This window comes from Helianthus annuus, chromosome 14 (assembly GCF_002127325.2).
Source record: "Helianthus annuus cultivar XRQ/B chromosome 14, HanXRQr2.0-SUNRISE, whole genome shotgun sequence".
NCBI lineage: Eukaryota > Viridiplantae > Streptophyta > Magnoliopsida > Asterales > Asteraceae > Helianthus > Helianthus annuus.
The window spans coordinates 170568882-170583292 of record NC_035446.2 but is presented as its reverse complement, the minus strand read 5'-3'; the positions used below and the strand labels follow the sequence as shown (position 1 = coordinate 170583292).

General features: G+C 35.6%; 2 protein-coding genes and 1 non-coding gene across 3 annotated transcripts; 1 reads left to right on the top strand and 2 right to left on the bottom strand.

The window, feature by feature from the left end:
- Positions 1-621: 621 nt before the first annotated feature.
- On the bottom strand, positions 622-7110 carry LOC110905064 (ATP-dependent Clp protease ATP-binding subunit CLPT1, chloroplastic). The gene is made up of 6 exons (XM_022150946.2): positions 6800-7110; positions 5835-5870; positions 5609-5718; positions 3259-3438; positions 2368-2495; positions 622-895 (listed from the first exon to the last, which is right to left on the bottom strand). Exons 1-6 carry the CDS (start codon positions 7012-7014, stop codon positions 854-856), a joined length of 711 nt encoding a protein of 236 aa, XP_022006638.1. The 5' UTR covers positions 7015-7110; the 3' UTR covers positions 622-853.
- Positions 4233-4326, bottom strand: LOC118487061. The gene has a single exon (XR_004880227.1). It is a non-coding gene; the product is annotated as a small nucleolar RNA R16 (small nucleolar RNA).
- Positions 7111-11653: 4543 nt separating the features above from the next.
- Positions 11654-13506, top strand: LOC110906296 (DEAD-box ATP-dependent RNA helicase 38-like). The gene is made up of 4 exons (XM_022151469.2): positions 11654-12591; positions 12655-12751; positions 12938-13029; positions 13331-13506. The coding sequence occupies exons 1-4, from the start codon at positions 12310-12312 to the stop codon at positions 13391-13393; spliced, it is 534 nt and encodes a 177-aa protein (XP_022007161.1). The 5' UTR covers positions 11654-12309; the 3' UTR covers positions 13394-13506.
- Positions 13507-14411: the final 905 nt, after the last annotated feature.

The window sequence follows — 14411 nt, the reverse complement described above, 5'->3', positions numbered from 1 at the left end:
TCATCACAAAGCACTCCAAAAATGAATGTCAACTTACATGATTGCATACCAGAACACAATGGTGGTCCAAACCGGTTGACCCGAAGGCCGGTCGAATGTTTTTAACCATCATCACAAATGACTAGTGCGAGGGCCCAGAAGTGAGATCATTCAGGTTTGAAATGAAGTTGTTACAAATTTCCAACAATAAATTAATAAGAGTAAACTGCCATTTTGGTCCCTGAGGTTTGGTCACTTTTGCCACTTTAGTCCAAAACTCAAACCTTTTGCATATGGGTCCCTGTGGTTTCAGTTTTATTGCCATTGTGGTCCAAAAGTGAAATCAGGTCATATTTGTCTTATAAAATCCTGCTATTTTGTCATTTTCCTCAGGGGCAAAATAGTCATTTTGATAAGATAGCAGGATGGTTAGGAAAAATGGTCATTTTCCTCAGGGGGCAAAATGGTCAGGAAAAGGACAAAATAGCAGGATTTTATAAGATAAATATGACATGATTTCACTTTTGGACCAAAATAGCAATAAAACTGAAACCACAGGGACCCATATGCAAAAGGTTTGAGTTTTGGACTAAAGTGGCAAAAGTGACCAAACCTCAGGGACTAAAATGGCACTTTACTCAATTAATAAAAAGGAAAAGCTTTTATTCTAACCAATTGAATGATCATCATTTTGAGCCATTTTTATAAGGTTTACATTACAAACTAATAAAATTGCACTACGAAAAGCAATGGCATTGTCATGTTCAAGATCATTGAGCCCTCCTGTATATGATTTGCAGATTTTGGGCTCTGTAAATCCATCATGTTGAAGCATCAAACAGAGGGATGAAGCAGGATAACGGTATACGGTTCTTTAAAGTCCCTTCTTGAAGCTCAAAATGATTTCCGTGTCCATCTGAATATGCAATGATATATGTATGATAGATTAAATAAAAAAGTGATTTATGCAACCACACAGGTAAGGATAGTGTAAAAAGGGCCTAAAGTGTGAGAAGTGTATTATAACACTATATATAATACTATATAACACCATATAAATACCGTATAACAATATGTAACACCATATAACACTATGTAACACTATATATCATTATATAACAAATATAACACTATACATCTATCATAGACATGCTATCAGACAAACTATAGTGTTATATTTGTTATATAATGATATATAGTGTTACATAGTGTTATATGGTATTATATGGTGTTACATATTGTTATACGGTGTTTATATGGTGTTATATAGTATTATATATAGTGTTATAATACACTTCTCACACTTTGAGCACTTTTTACAGGATCCTCTACCTGCAACCACATAAGTTTTTTTTTTTTTTTTTGAACTAGAGGTGGCAAGTTTGACCCATCTATTTATGAATAGGAGGATCTAGGATAAGTTTAAAGTTTGAATACATCAACTGAATGAAATTAAAATAAATTTGAAATAAAAAGGGTAAAATCTATAGCATGCCTCCTAGGCCTGTAAACGAACCGAACGAACACGAACAAAGGCATGCTTGTGTTCATTTAACTTTAAACAAGCACGGGCAATTTTGTGTTCATGTTCGTTCATTAAGAAAATGGCATGTTCGTGTTCGTTAATGTTCGTTCGTTTAAAACTTAAATGAAGAGTTCACAAACGTAACGAACAGTTCACGAACGTAAATGAACATAAACAAACATAAATGAACATAATCTAACAAACATAAAAAAACACAAATGAACATAACTAAACGAACATAACGAACACAAATGAACATAAATGACCAAACATAAACGGACATAAAGTAGCTTTTTTATATGAATTATTGATTAATTACGATAAGTTCCATTGGAAATCCCAATTATCAATTAGTTATATTTATGGAAGCAGTTAGAAAGCATCTTTTCTGTTTATATTTATATAAATATAACTATGTATTTATTTAAACTTCAAGGAACAAATACAAATGAATGTAAATAAACGAACATAAATAAACATAAATGATCGAACATAAACGAACGTTCATGAACATAAATTCGTACGTTTACCTAAATGAACAAAAAAAAGTTGTTCACATTCGTTCGTTTATTTAACGAACTTCCCGCCAAACAAGTTCACGGACACTTAATGAACGTTCGGTTCATTTACAGGCCTAATACCTCCTAAACCTTTTATTCAAAAATCAGTTTATTACTGAAATAATCAAATCCGGTATACAAACTAACTAAATTAAAAAAACAAAAGTGTCATCCTAAACGGACATGTTCACACGAACAAAAAATTACCCATTTTAAGATGCTACGCACCCCGCGCAGCCCATCATTTTGCCACCTTTACCATATTTCCTTTTAACAATTAACAACAGTCATCTATGAACTTACAGATTTGGCAAGCTCTTTAGCTTTATCATCATCAAAACCAAGCATTGCCATTATTTTATGACCAGCCGATTCCTTCTGTCCCCAAATTCCCAGAAGCAAATGGGATGTCGTCACTTCTCCGGTTTCCCCTAAAGATAGTACATACAAGATTTCACACTTCTAGTAACTAGAAAGATGGGGATCTATTTCTCATGAGTGAGTTAAAACTATATATATCGCACCTATATATTCCATCAATAAGTCGCTACAAATATTATGAATTGTACATAGGGGAAAGTTCTTGTACAAATAATCTTAACATACAAAACATACAAATTGAAGGAAAACTCAAAAAGACAAGGTGGCATTTTTGTAATTATCAATAACTATCAAAGTTACTCTACAAATATACCTAAAAAACCTAACCCCCCCCCAAAAAAAAAACCTAAACCACCCCCCCCCCCCCCCCAAAAAACCTGACCCACCCCCCACCTCCAAAAACCTAACCCCCCCCCCCCCCCCAAAGCTAAAATGGTAAGAACTAAACCCCCAAAAAACCTAAAAAAAATCTTTAAAAAAAAACACACACAAATTATTTTATTTTATTTTTTTAACATTTTTTATTAAAAAATCGATACTTTTAGTAGCAGCAAAAAAAAATTTTTTTTTTTTTTTGCTAACAAAATGTAGCGATTTTTTAATAAAAAATGTTAAAAAAAAATTGTGTTTTTTAGGTATTTTTGGTTGAGTTCACATTTGTATAGTAACTTTGATAGTTGGTGGTAATTACAAAAATGCCACCTTGTCTTTTTGAGTTTTCCTTCAATTTGTATGTTTAGTATGTTAAGATTATTTGTATTTGATCTTTTGCCATTGTACATAATGTGTACAAATTACTCATTGATTGATTACCTGATTTTAGTTTCTCATTGATTGCCCAATCCATGGCCTTCTGAGCTGCTTCAGTCAACGGGGGATGCTCAGGGCTGAAAATATACATGTCTGATTTTCCAAGTAACTTTACGGTTTCTTCTCTCACTTTGAAAAGTGTTACACCGCTTTCTCTTAGTAACTTTGCAGCCAAACTAGTTCCTGGAAAATTGAGTAGATATTAACAGACGGTAACACAAAAACAAAAAAAAAAAAAAAAAAAAAAAAAAAAAAAAAAAACAAAAATCCTATACATGAACCCAAATTTACAATATTGGTGTAACAAATAAAGGCAGTCAAATAGAAAAGATTAGTTGTTTAATATAGACGCGCGTATGTAACGAGTATAAGCAATTTGTACTAAATGGTGTAGACATCATATGAACCAGCTCTACAAGTATAAGAGATCTCAAACAAACACATTTTCCATTAAGTTGTATGTCGAGTTAAATGCTTGGTTGGTCCCTGTGGTTTGCAAAAATTGCAGACTTGGTCCTAGTGGTTTACTAATTACACGCGTGGTACCAAAACTTGTCAAAAATGAACTCGCTTGGTCCCTAGCCCTAACATCAGTTAAATATCTCTGTTAAAACACCCCATGTGCTTGGCACATGAGGGTAATTTGGTCATTTGAGCTCCTTCTTCCCACCCCACCCCTTCTTCTTCCTCAAACCACCACCACCATCTCAGCTCCGCATTCTGAAGAACACGAGGAACGCATTGATCATGGAGATACGCAAGTGTACGAGCGACATCCAATGCGATCTTGTGAAGAACCCGCCAATCAACGGCTCTCATCGATCTCGTCGATCGTTCTTGAATGAATCTTTCCAAGTTTGAAAATCTCAGAGTTGAATCCATCATAAGAATGGATAGTATGCATACAATCAACACGGCATCATTTTAGACCGCTCGTCTGCTCAATCTCATCATCAAATATTTAAATTTTAAAAAATTCTGGCATCAGATAATAAGCAGAGTTTGTAGTCACCACAGTTTAATCAGAGTGTTAAGCATAAAACTGATATTATTATTTCATCATCTGCCAGTTCAGTACAATTCAACCAATCAAAATTAAAAAAAGAGTAAACTGCCATTTTGGTCCCTGAGGTTTGATCGCTTTTGTCACTTTAGTCCAAAACTCAAACCTTTTGCATCTGGGTCCCTGTGGTTTCAGTTTTATTGCCATTTTGGTCCAAAAATGAAATCAGGTCATATTTGTCTTATAAAATCCTGCAATTTTGTCATTTTTCTCAGGGGCAAATCAGGTCATATTTGTCTTATAAAATATGGTATTTATTTATAAAAAAGAAATGATCATTTTGCCTCTGCGGAAAAGGACAAAATAGCGTGATATTATAAGACAAATATGACCTAATTTCATTTTTGGACCAAAATGGCAATAAAACTGAAACCACAGGGACCCAGATGCAAAAAGTTTGAGTTTTGGACTAAAGTGGCAAAAGTGATCAAACCACAGGGACCAAAATGGCAGTTTACTCTTAAAAAAAAAAAGAAGAATATAGGAAGGACCATTTGACGCTAAAGCAATCAGTAAAAATGCTGTGCGTTGGTAAGCCATCCTATAATTAACTATATGCATCTCTTATTATATCTCCATGTGTAATCATTATCTCATAACAAGAAGAAGAGAGAGATTAAACCAGATGCAAGATTGTATATGAAAATGCAGAAGAGGGTGGGGTGGGAAGAAGAAGAAGAGGGGTGGGGTGGGAAGAAGGAGCTGAAATGACCAAATTACCCTCATGTGCCAAGCACATGGGGTGTTTAAACAGAGATATTTAACTGATGTTAGGACTAGGGACCAAGCGAGTTCATTTTTGACAAATTTTGGTACCACGCGTGTAATTAGCAAACCACTAGGACCAAGTCTACTATTTTTGCAAACCACAGGGACCAACCAAGCATTTAACTCTTGTATGTAGCTATTATAAGTATAACTATAGCCTGTCTTTATTTCCGATTTGTGGGTTCATGAAGAAAGATTACTATAGAAAATGCACAGCTTTGTATGTATAATATCTTGAACATTTAGGGCTCAGCTAAAACCATGATCATAATATGTCTGCTAAAAACGACAATTTCTGTTTCCAAAACTTCGAAAAGTTTCATCTTTTAGCATACTTCATATAAAGTTTATACATCAGAGTATTTGATTTTGACGACAAAAAAAAAACAATTCAAAAAAATTATACCAATGAATAAGCCATTACTAGCATAAACATAAACTGTAAGATGATTACACGCAAGCATTATAGCAAGTTGCAACAAACGAACCAAGGATAATAGTTAAGAGAAATAGCAGACTAACCCTCAACCAATATGCCCATCAACAGGGCTTCAGTCCCAGTGGTATTATACTTCAACTTCCTAGCTTCCAATTCACCCATCGCAAACGACTTTATGAATCTAAACGACCATCTTCACACACTCACAACACCAACATCCATTTCGTCAGATATAACCAGAATGGTAATAGCATAAGTGCATAACTACTGAAAGCAAAACAAAACAACAAAATACAATAATAAACTTACTTGGCTGAACTTTCAGGTGTTGCCTTCTCTGGCGCCCTGCAAAATCCCAACCAAATTGCACAATTAACTTCGTTAATCATCTCAACTTCACTTTTATGTTAAACCCTATCACTTTTCAGTTATAATTTCATAATGTCATAGAGACGATACCGATACCGATACTGATACTGGTACTGTACCGAACCAGTATCCTACCGCATAGCACCAATACCAAAATTTGTTAGAACCAAAACTGAATACCTAGGGGTGAGCAAGTTTAGGTCCGGACCGAAAATAACCGAGAACCAAACCGAAAATATACCCAACCCGACCAGAACCCAAGTACCTAGGTATTTAGATCGGTTCCAATTTTTCATATAAAATAGGGTCGGGTCGGGTCGGTTCTTTTCATGGTGAAACCCGACTTAGACCTATGGACCGGAACCGACCTTATATTTAGGGTAGTGAATCGGTTCTGTATTTTATGTTTGATCGGTTCTCGGGTCGGGTCGGGTAATGGTCGGGTCGGGTCGGATCGGGTTTTTCCTTTTGCTCACCCCTACGAATACCTTACCGTATTAAAACTCCAGAACTGGTACCGTACCGGCGTACCACATGATACTAATACTGGTACTGAAATTGAGCTAGTATTCAAAACTGAATACCGTACCGTGTATCTGTTAAAAGTCCCTAACTAGTACCGTCCCGCATCGTACCAATACTGAAATTGAGCTAAATTCAAAACTGAATATCGCATCATATATGTTCGGTTGGTACCAACACAGTATGTTACCGGTATTCGGCATAAATTTCTAATTAAATCCCTATATAGTGTTTTTGTTTAAGATATGACAATAGCATTCCTATTAAAGTATGGATTAATGTTCATTTGACTTGAAAAAAGTCAAAATACCTAAGGCTTCATGGAGTAGAATCCAAATGATAACAATAATAATAAGTAAATAAACAACGAATTGTAGACTTACGGAGTTGTAGGAGTAGAAGCAACCGTTGCGACAATGGAGGAGGCATATCTACCGGAAGTTCGAATCAACGGTTGAATTGAGAGATTTAATCCAGTGAAAGAAGTAATTGAAGTGGTAAAACTGGACGGACGAAACGAAGAATTGCATGAATTCCGGCACCGGCAACTGGAAGATGAAGGTGAGATGGAGAGTACTGATAGAGATTGGGCAGCCATGAAGAAGAAGAAGATATTAGGGTATGAGTTTGCTGATTTTTTTAAATTTTTGTTCCTCTTTACATCCCGATATTAGGGCATGAGTTTGCTTAGACCCAATAGCTAAACTCTGTTAACTTCGTTCGTTAGGCTACATGGTACGGGGATGGTCCTCTCTTAAAGGATGATCTGTCATCTACGCGTCACATCACCGTCATCTAGGCGTCACATCACCAGAGTATGGTCCATTCCACAAATTTAGTGGAATTGTGAGGATGATCCTAGATAATCTTACCCCACTATTTTTTATTTTTTAAATCTTTCACTTTTTTTATTTTTTAAATCTTTCAATTTAAGTTTCAAAGAAATTAATTAATTCAATTTGCAAATTGAACAACTATTCGGACTTCAAGAATTTTATTAAATTGAGTTTTATAACTTTTGCTATAAGACAAAACCACCAATTGTGCTTCTCTCTCTCTCTCATCTTCATCTTCTCTAACTTACTCAAGCCAAAAACCCTAAAATTTAAACAGCATTCTCTCTCTTCGAAATCAAACGTCAACAGCAATAAGTTCTTCTTCTTCTACTTATTTTCTCCATGGTTCCTCACTCAAGTAAAAGCTTCTTTCTTTCTCATTTTTATATGTTTAATTCAAAAAAAAAAGAAAAATAATAAAAATAATAAACAACATTTGTTTTGTCCTCTAGTGCCCCGTCCTCAACGTCTTACACTTGCTGTTCACGATGACGACCGGGGGGAGGGGCATGGTGTTGGCTTCAGCGACGGTCCAAGACGGAGGGGGACGTTCCCCTATACCGTCTAGCCTTACATGTTAATGGGCAAAGGGTAAAATGGTCATTTTGCCTTTTTAGTCTATCATCTTTAAAGCATTCACATCCCTTTGTATGTGTTTTTATGTGAGAGAGTTTTGTATATTATGAAAAGTGGTCAGGGGGTTTGTGAGTGGAGGAGAGAGAAAATGTTAGTGTTCATCTGTAAATTTGGGGGGACACTATTCACCCCTATAAGTTTTTAATATTTTTTTAAAAGTGGTTGTGAGTGGATGAGAGATAAAATGAAATTATAAAGGTAGAAAAAATATTATTTATTTGAAATGAGAGAGAAAATGTTGTGATTTTTAGTGTAATTATGGAAATGAAGATATGGGAAGATATGTGAATGCTCTTCATCCTCTTCAACTTCCACCATCTTCAACCTCTTCCTCCACCTTCCACTATCACCGGACAAGAACTCTGGTCATCACCATCATTTGAACAACTGTCGTCTACATCGGTTCACTGTCGTCTTACACCATTTAATTTACACTCATACTTCGCTGCAACTCCTCTTCGCCGGCGAACTACTCAAACCACCGGAGCACATATGAACTCCAAAATATTACTTAAATGTGAATTTTGAAGACCACGGAATCGAATACTTTCCTAATTCGTACGTCGTGTTTACCACTGAAAGTAGTTGGTGGATAAATGGAGTTGTTGACCAAGTTGAGAATTATGCTGATAGGATCATTGCATTTCATGTTGAAGATCGAGAACGCTACTCGGAAGAGACTAAAACAAGACGTGAAGCATTTGACAAATTTATTGCCGCAACAAAGTTGACCGTTATATTGAGAGAAGAGAAGCTGCATTTGATTGCTGAGGAGGTTGATGATATACGCAAAAGCATCGAGACAGTTGAAGAGAAGGTAGGTTCGGTTGTTGAGGTGGTTTCTGCTCATGATGTTGAGGGTTATAAAGATAAGGTCAAGAGTCTTTGTTTGAAGATTACCTCACTATTGGATAAGATTTTAAACGTGTCTAGAGAATGGGAGGGGGAATGGACAACTATAAAGGAGAGAATACAACATGAGCAGCAAATGTGTATGCATCCGACATTAGATCGAAAGCATTTTGGCAGGTCGGTGAAGTGAATATTGACAGGGCTTATCTAAGGCAGATAATTGCACCTTTTCCCAATAAGGATTTAAACCAAAGTATGAATTCAGTATCTAACTTAATCCAGCGTTTGAAATCCATAAGTGAGGAGGATTTGAAAGTAAAAAGGAAGAACTAGAGAAAAAGATTGCACAACTGAATTTTACAGATTGAAGAGTATAACATGCTGATTTTGCATAGACTGATTTTGAAAGTTGAAGTGGAATTTAAGTGGTTTCCAAACTTGTTTTTGTTGGAGTGACTGGGTGGAATTGATTTTGGGGTATATTCATGCTCTTTATGTTTAGTTTGCAATGACATATGAGTTAGAATCACTAATAGTCATTGCTCAAACAAAACAAAACTTATGAAAGAAATTACCCATAGAGAAACGTATATAGTTATTCTTCGTTCATATCATGATAACGATCTCAAAATCAATTGAGAAAAAAAAACAGCAGTTGATTTCGGAAAAGGATGAAAAACTGACTGATTCATGATAAGTACAGGAGTCGTCAGGATTATCATCTTCCGTGAAAGTGGCCGTACAGCCAATCCTTCGACATCGAAGCAGATTCGCCATTTTCAAACAGATATTCTTCTGCGTTGGTTTTCCATTGTAGTAACGGACTAACAGGGCGAGCTATTGCCAATACTTTTATATTTTTATTTTCATTTTCATTTTCATTTTCATTCAGACACGACGGTAAGATTAGTTTGGGCCGTTTAATTTGGGCCTCTTAATTTCGGTTAGTGCCCTAGCCTGATGCCCAAAGGCTCGTCCTTGTTCCTTTTCACTTTCTATTTTATATATTGCATCATTTATTTCATGGTTAAAGAAGAACTAGGCACTATATGTTACTAAAAAATCACAAGAAAGGTGCACCGAGTTGTCTAAAAAGCTCGCGGCTCATAGCTCACTCGAAGCTTGCTCGGATTTAGCTCTGAAAAAGCTCACTTGATGTGGCTTGGTTTGAAAGTGAGTCGAGCCGGCTCGGCTCGGTTAGAAAGTTAGTCTAGCTCAACTCGGCTCGTAACGAGCCGGATTGGCTCGCATACCAGCTCGGCTCGGCTTTGCTCGGATTATTTTATTTTAATATATTTTATTTTTATATACATTATAATATATCACAAAAACTAATTATTATTTACATGTGATTAGAAGAGGTTATTGGATTTTATCACCCCTAACTATTGGTTATCGGCCGCTGCCACCCCCAACTATCACTTTGACAACCGTCACCCCCCAACTTAACACTTAGTGTGTTCTGTCACCACGTCGTTAACTAATCACTAACTTTTGATCCTGTTACTATACTTTTTGGAGTGTCATAGGGATCTTAGGACACCCCCAAAAGTATAGTTACAAGATCAAAAGTTAGTGATCTGGTGACCAAACATACTAAGTGTTAAGTTGAGGGTGTCGGGCGTCAAAGTAATAGTTGAGGGTGAGAGTGACCAATGATCAATATTTAAGGGTGATAAAATCCAATAACCCGATTAGAAGTGTAATTTGATATCTATGCCACATTTAAAAGTTGATTATCATGCTAATGAACTTATATTGTATTTCGTTGAAATTAAGAACGTATTTTGTGTTGTTAAACTTGATTTTGGCTTGTAATGTATGAGGTTGAGCTTATTTTGGATATGTTCTTCTGAATTATTAAATAATATTTTAGATTAATGAATTTTGAGAGCCATGTATTAATTTTTCTTTTCAAAATCGAGCCAAACCAAACTGAGTCGAGTCAGCTCGGTTTAAAACCAATTCGAGCCCGAGCTTAGATTTCCAGCTCGGTTTCAAATCCGAGCCGATCCGATTCAGCTCGGTTTATAATCGAGCCGAGCTAGAGTTTTGCCCTAACTCGACTCGGTTTCACTCATGAACAACCCAAACCATGATAAAATCCGAAAGGACAACATCACGTGTTTAGTGGCAATGATAGCTACATTGATGACAATTGATAATATGATAATAAAGAATATATTAAATAAAAATAGTTAAGATTAAAACAGTGTTGTTTTTTTAGTATAATAAAAATGAAAAACAATAAATTTGTTGATGAAAAATAAAAAGAAAAAAACATGACAAAAGGGAAAATAAGGCTAAAGTGGGCTTTGAATGCAGGATCTCACTTGTGCAAAGTAAGGATGAGGGTGGTATTGGTATCGAAATTGTCAAAACTCAGTATCGGTATCAAAATTGTTTGATACGACATGGTACTGGTATTTGAAGATAAAAACGGTATTTTACTGGTACTGAAAATGCCAAAAAATAGGTACCGAATCAGTACAAAAAGTAATTTGATACGGAAAATTCAGTACCGGTACCAGTATGCTACTCGTACTAAATATCATGCTCATCCCTAATGCAAAGTGCAAACAACGTGCCTTAGTAGTGGGCTAGTTGTAAGTTTTGTTTTATGAATGAAACAAAAACATTATACATGTATTAGATAAAGGTGGTTGAATTTTATATTTCTATCGGATGAGTTACTATTCATTACGTTTCGTTTTATTGGTAACGTCGGAATTTCCTCCGCCGGCCTTAAATGTGTAGTATGTACCAGTAACCAAAACAAAAAATGTATATGTCACGAAAGAGAAATATTTGGCTCGGTGACCCACAACACGGGCCGAGGAAATAACTAGTGACTAAACATTTTGAAATCGGATTTGGTTTAGCAAGCGCTTTGAAAGTAGAATAAATTGAGGAGTCAACTGCTCGTTGACATTATTGAGGGACTGAAATACACATCCGCTAGAAGTTACGAGGGTGTTGTAGAAATATATACGTATGTACATATATCCTCCATGATGAGGATACGTCCTTGGTCGGACCGAATGACCAACAAACACAGGACCGAACCTCATTACTTAAAGGGTCGGGTCGCACCCAATGCCGTAGACAGAACGACTAAACACATTGATACGCCATAACTAACTGGGACCCACAGCTTTAACTGTCATGACAGTGACTGGTCCGACCCTAACTAACTCGCCACGTCAGCATTCCCAAAAACTATAAATACCCCGCCAAGATTTCCAGCAAGGGGTAATCGCTACTTTCTCTCCCTGACTTACTTTCTCCTGTCAAATACTTATTCTCACGCCCGAGCTTGGTCACAGAGAGACCCCCCCGCCCTGTGACGAGGCTAACGGTGTGTTTTATTCCTTGTGATCTTGCAGGTTCTTGCTTGGTCATCTCTTGCTTGGTCATCTGAAACTCTACTCATACCAGATCGTACCAACTGGTTTTTTGAGTCTTCACTCCACAAACCCTACGGCAGATGCTATAAAACATCGTCGTGCGTCAAAGAAAAAAAAATAACATCGATCATCTCTCACTTCGTAAACGATTAAAATAGAGTTATGATGAGGTTTTACAAAGTGAATTTACCCGATGAGCAATCAAAGATTACGGTAATAAGGGATAAAATATTGGCATTAGGAGAGGGAATCGGGCAGACAATTATATTTGTGAGAAGCAAAAGAACTGCTCCTATATTACATGAGGCACTTGCTGAGCATGGTTACGCGGTAACATTAACTCAAGGTTCGGATAGAGATAAGTTAACCAAAGACTTCAACGATGGGTCGATTCGGGTTCTAATATCAACAGATGTTGTTGCTCGGGATATTGATCAGTCTAAGGTTTGCTTTTCTTTTATTTTCTTACGTTACTTTTTATGATCGGTCTAATTATGTTTTCCACAGGTTAATCTGGTGGTTAACTATGATCTCCCAGTTAAATTTAATAAGCCTACAGAGCCTTACAATGAAATATACTTACTCCGCACACGGTTTAGCAAGGGTAATTAATGCTTTTTATTGATTTGTTTCATATTTTATCTTTAAAGATTTATTATGTACTGTTGTTCTAACAAACTAGTAGGTGTAGTACCCGTGTAACCACACGGGTAGGTTTAGTAATGATCGAAATCAAATACTAAAAAACAAATTATAATATATCATTTAAATTTTAGTCTTTATTTCACAGGAGGAGCGGTATTCAACTTACTATGTGGTGGTAATGACAACATGATTATGCAGAAAATCGAGACACACTTTAGCCATATTAATGTAACCGAGGTATATATTTCTCATAGATATATTACGTTTGTTTTTAGACCCTCCCACACAAACATGTATAGGTATGCATATGTTATATGTAATATGTACATAAACAAACATACATGGACGAAACAGTTTACGAATGTTCAGGAATGTAAATGAACACCAGAATATTGATCATGGTCGTTTAATAAATAAACTAACTTCCCACCGAAGGATCACTAAACCTTTTGTTTGTTTTTAATGTACTTATTGAGTTGTTAAGAATTTGACCCAAAGATTCATTGTATATTTTGTTTCTAACGTTCAAATCTTGTAGGTACCATCATGGAATAGTGATGACGACTTCAAGGATGCGTTAGAGAAAGCTGGTTTGAAGTAAAGTTTTCATATTGGTTTTTAATTTACGCATGTTATCTCGTTATCACTTGTTGCAAAAAGAGAATTCGGTGATTGAATTATGAGTTAACTTTTTATTTTGGATGTAATGTGGATTTTATATTAGTTGGTTTAAGAAATCGGTTTTATGGATACATGTTTTTTTTTGCCAAAGCGATCTTGGGCTCATAGAATTTTGACATGTGATGAGTAACGCAAGCAGTTCAGTATACTTACTTAGACCTTTGTTGCGTTTCCTCCCTTAGGCGCCCAGACTCAGCAAACAATTTTTACCCAAAAATTCTTATATGTTAATCACAATTAAAGTTTCAATCAAACAACTAATCATTAAATTCAATTTCGATCTTAGTTTTTGAAAAGACAAATTTAGTTAATATGTATCTCAATCTATTTGTGACAGATGATGCAATTGACGAAGTATATTTGCATTTGATTTCCGCAAGCAAGATGAAGAAATATTATTAATAGTCATAGATAGCATAAAACATTTTTTTATGAATCTAGAGCCTAACAAGTAAAAACTTTTTATTGCAAGTAACTGGGTCATGCTTGTAATGTATTGCTTAGTGGGTGATTTAATCTTATGGGTTGGACCAACATGGTGGGTCATATTATTAGTGAATAAAAAAATAGACCAAAATAAGTTCTTTAAGGCCCATGATTACGAATCGGGCAATTGGGTATTTGTGCTATTTGGGTTGAAATGTTGTTCGCACGCTAGGTTGTTATGCATACATGTATACCTATATTAAGTTGTGTTGACATAAATTTGCATACATCTTCATAAGAACCAATGGAACCATGCCTCTATAACTCAAGAAGCATGTTAGGCTTCTATTAATCACCATCGTTTAGGTAATATTATAATTATAACTACATAATAATAAGTTACAAAACACACTTTTCATTTTGATAACAATAAATTATAAATATGTAATGCAAATGATAAATAGATATGTGGATATGTTCATATTCCACATTTCAAAATATCAACACATGAT

Bases quoted from the DNA above. Each gene is read 5' to 3' on its own strand.
- LOC110905064 (XM_022150946.2), bottom strand. From the start codon at position 7,014: ATGGCTGCCCAATCTCTATCAGTACTCTCCATCTCACCTTCATCTTCC. The intron at 5,871-6,799 runs GTAAGTCTACAA...GGGATTTTGCAG, and splicing joins GCTTCTACTCCTACAACTCC to GGCGCCAGAGAAGGCAACAC. The intron at 896-2,367 runs GTAAGTTCATAG...TTGCATATTCAG, and splicing joins CTAAAGAGCTTGCCAAATCT to ATGGACACGGAAATCATTTT.
- LOC110906296 (XM_022151469.2), top strand. From the start codon at position 12,310: ATGATGAGGTTTTACAAAGTGAATTTACCCGATGAGCAATCAAAGATT. The intron at 12,592-12,654 runs GTTTGCTTTTCT...TGTTTTCCACAG, and splicing joins GGGATATTGATCAGTCTAAG to GTTAATCTGGTGGTTAACTA. The intron at 13,030-13,330 runs GTATATATTTCT...CAAATCTTGTAG, and splicing joins GCCATATTAATGTAACCGAG to GTACCATCATGGAATAGTGA.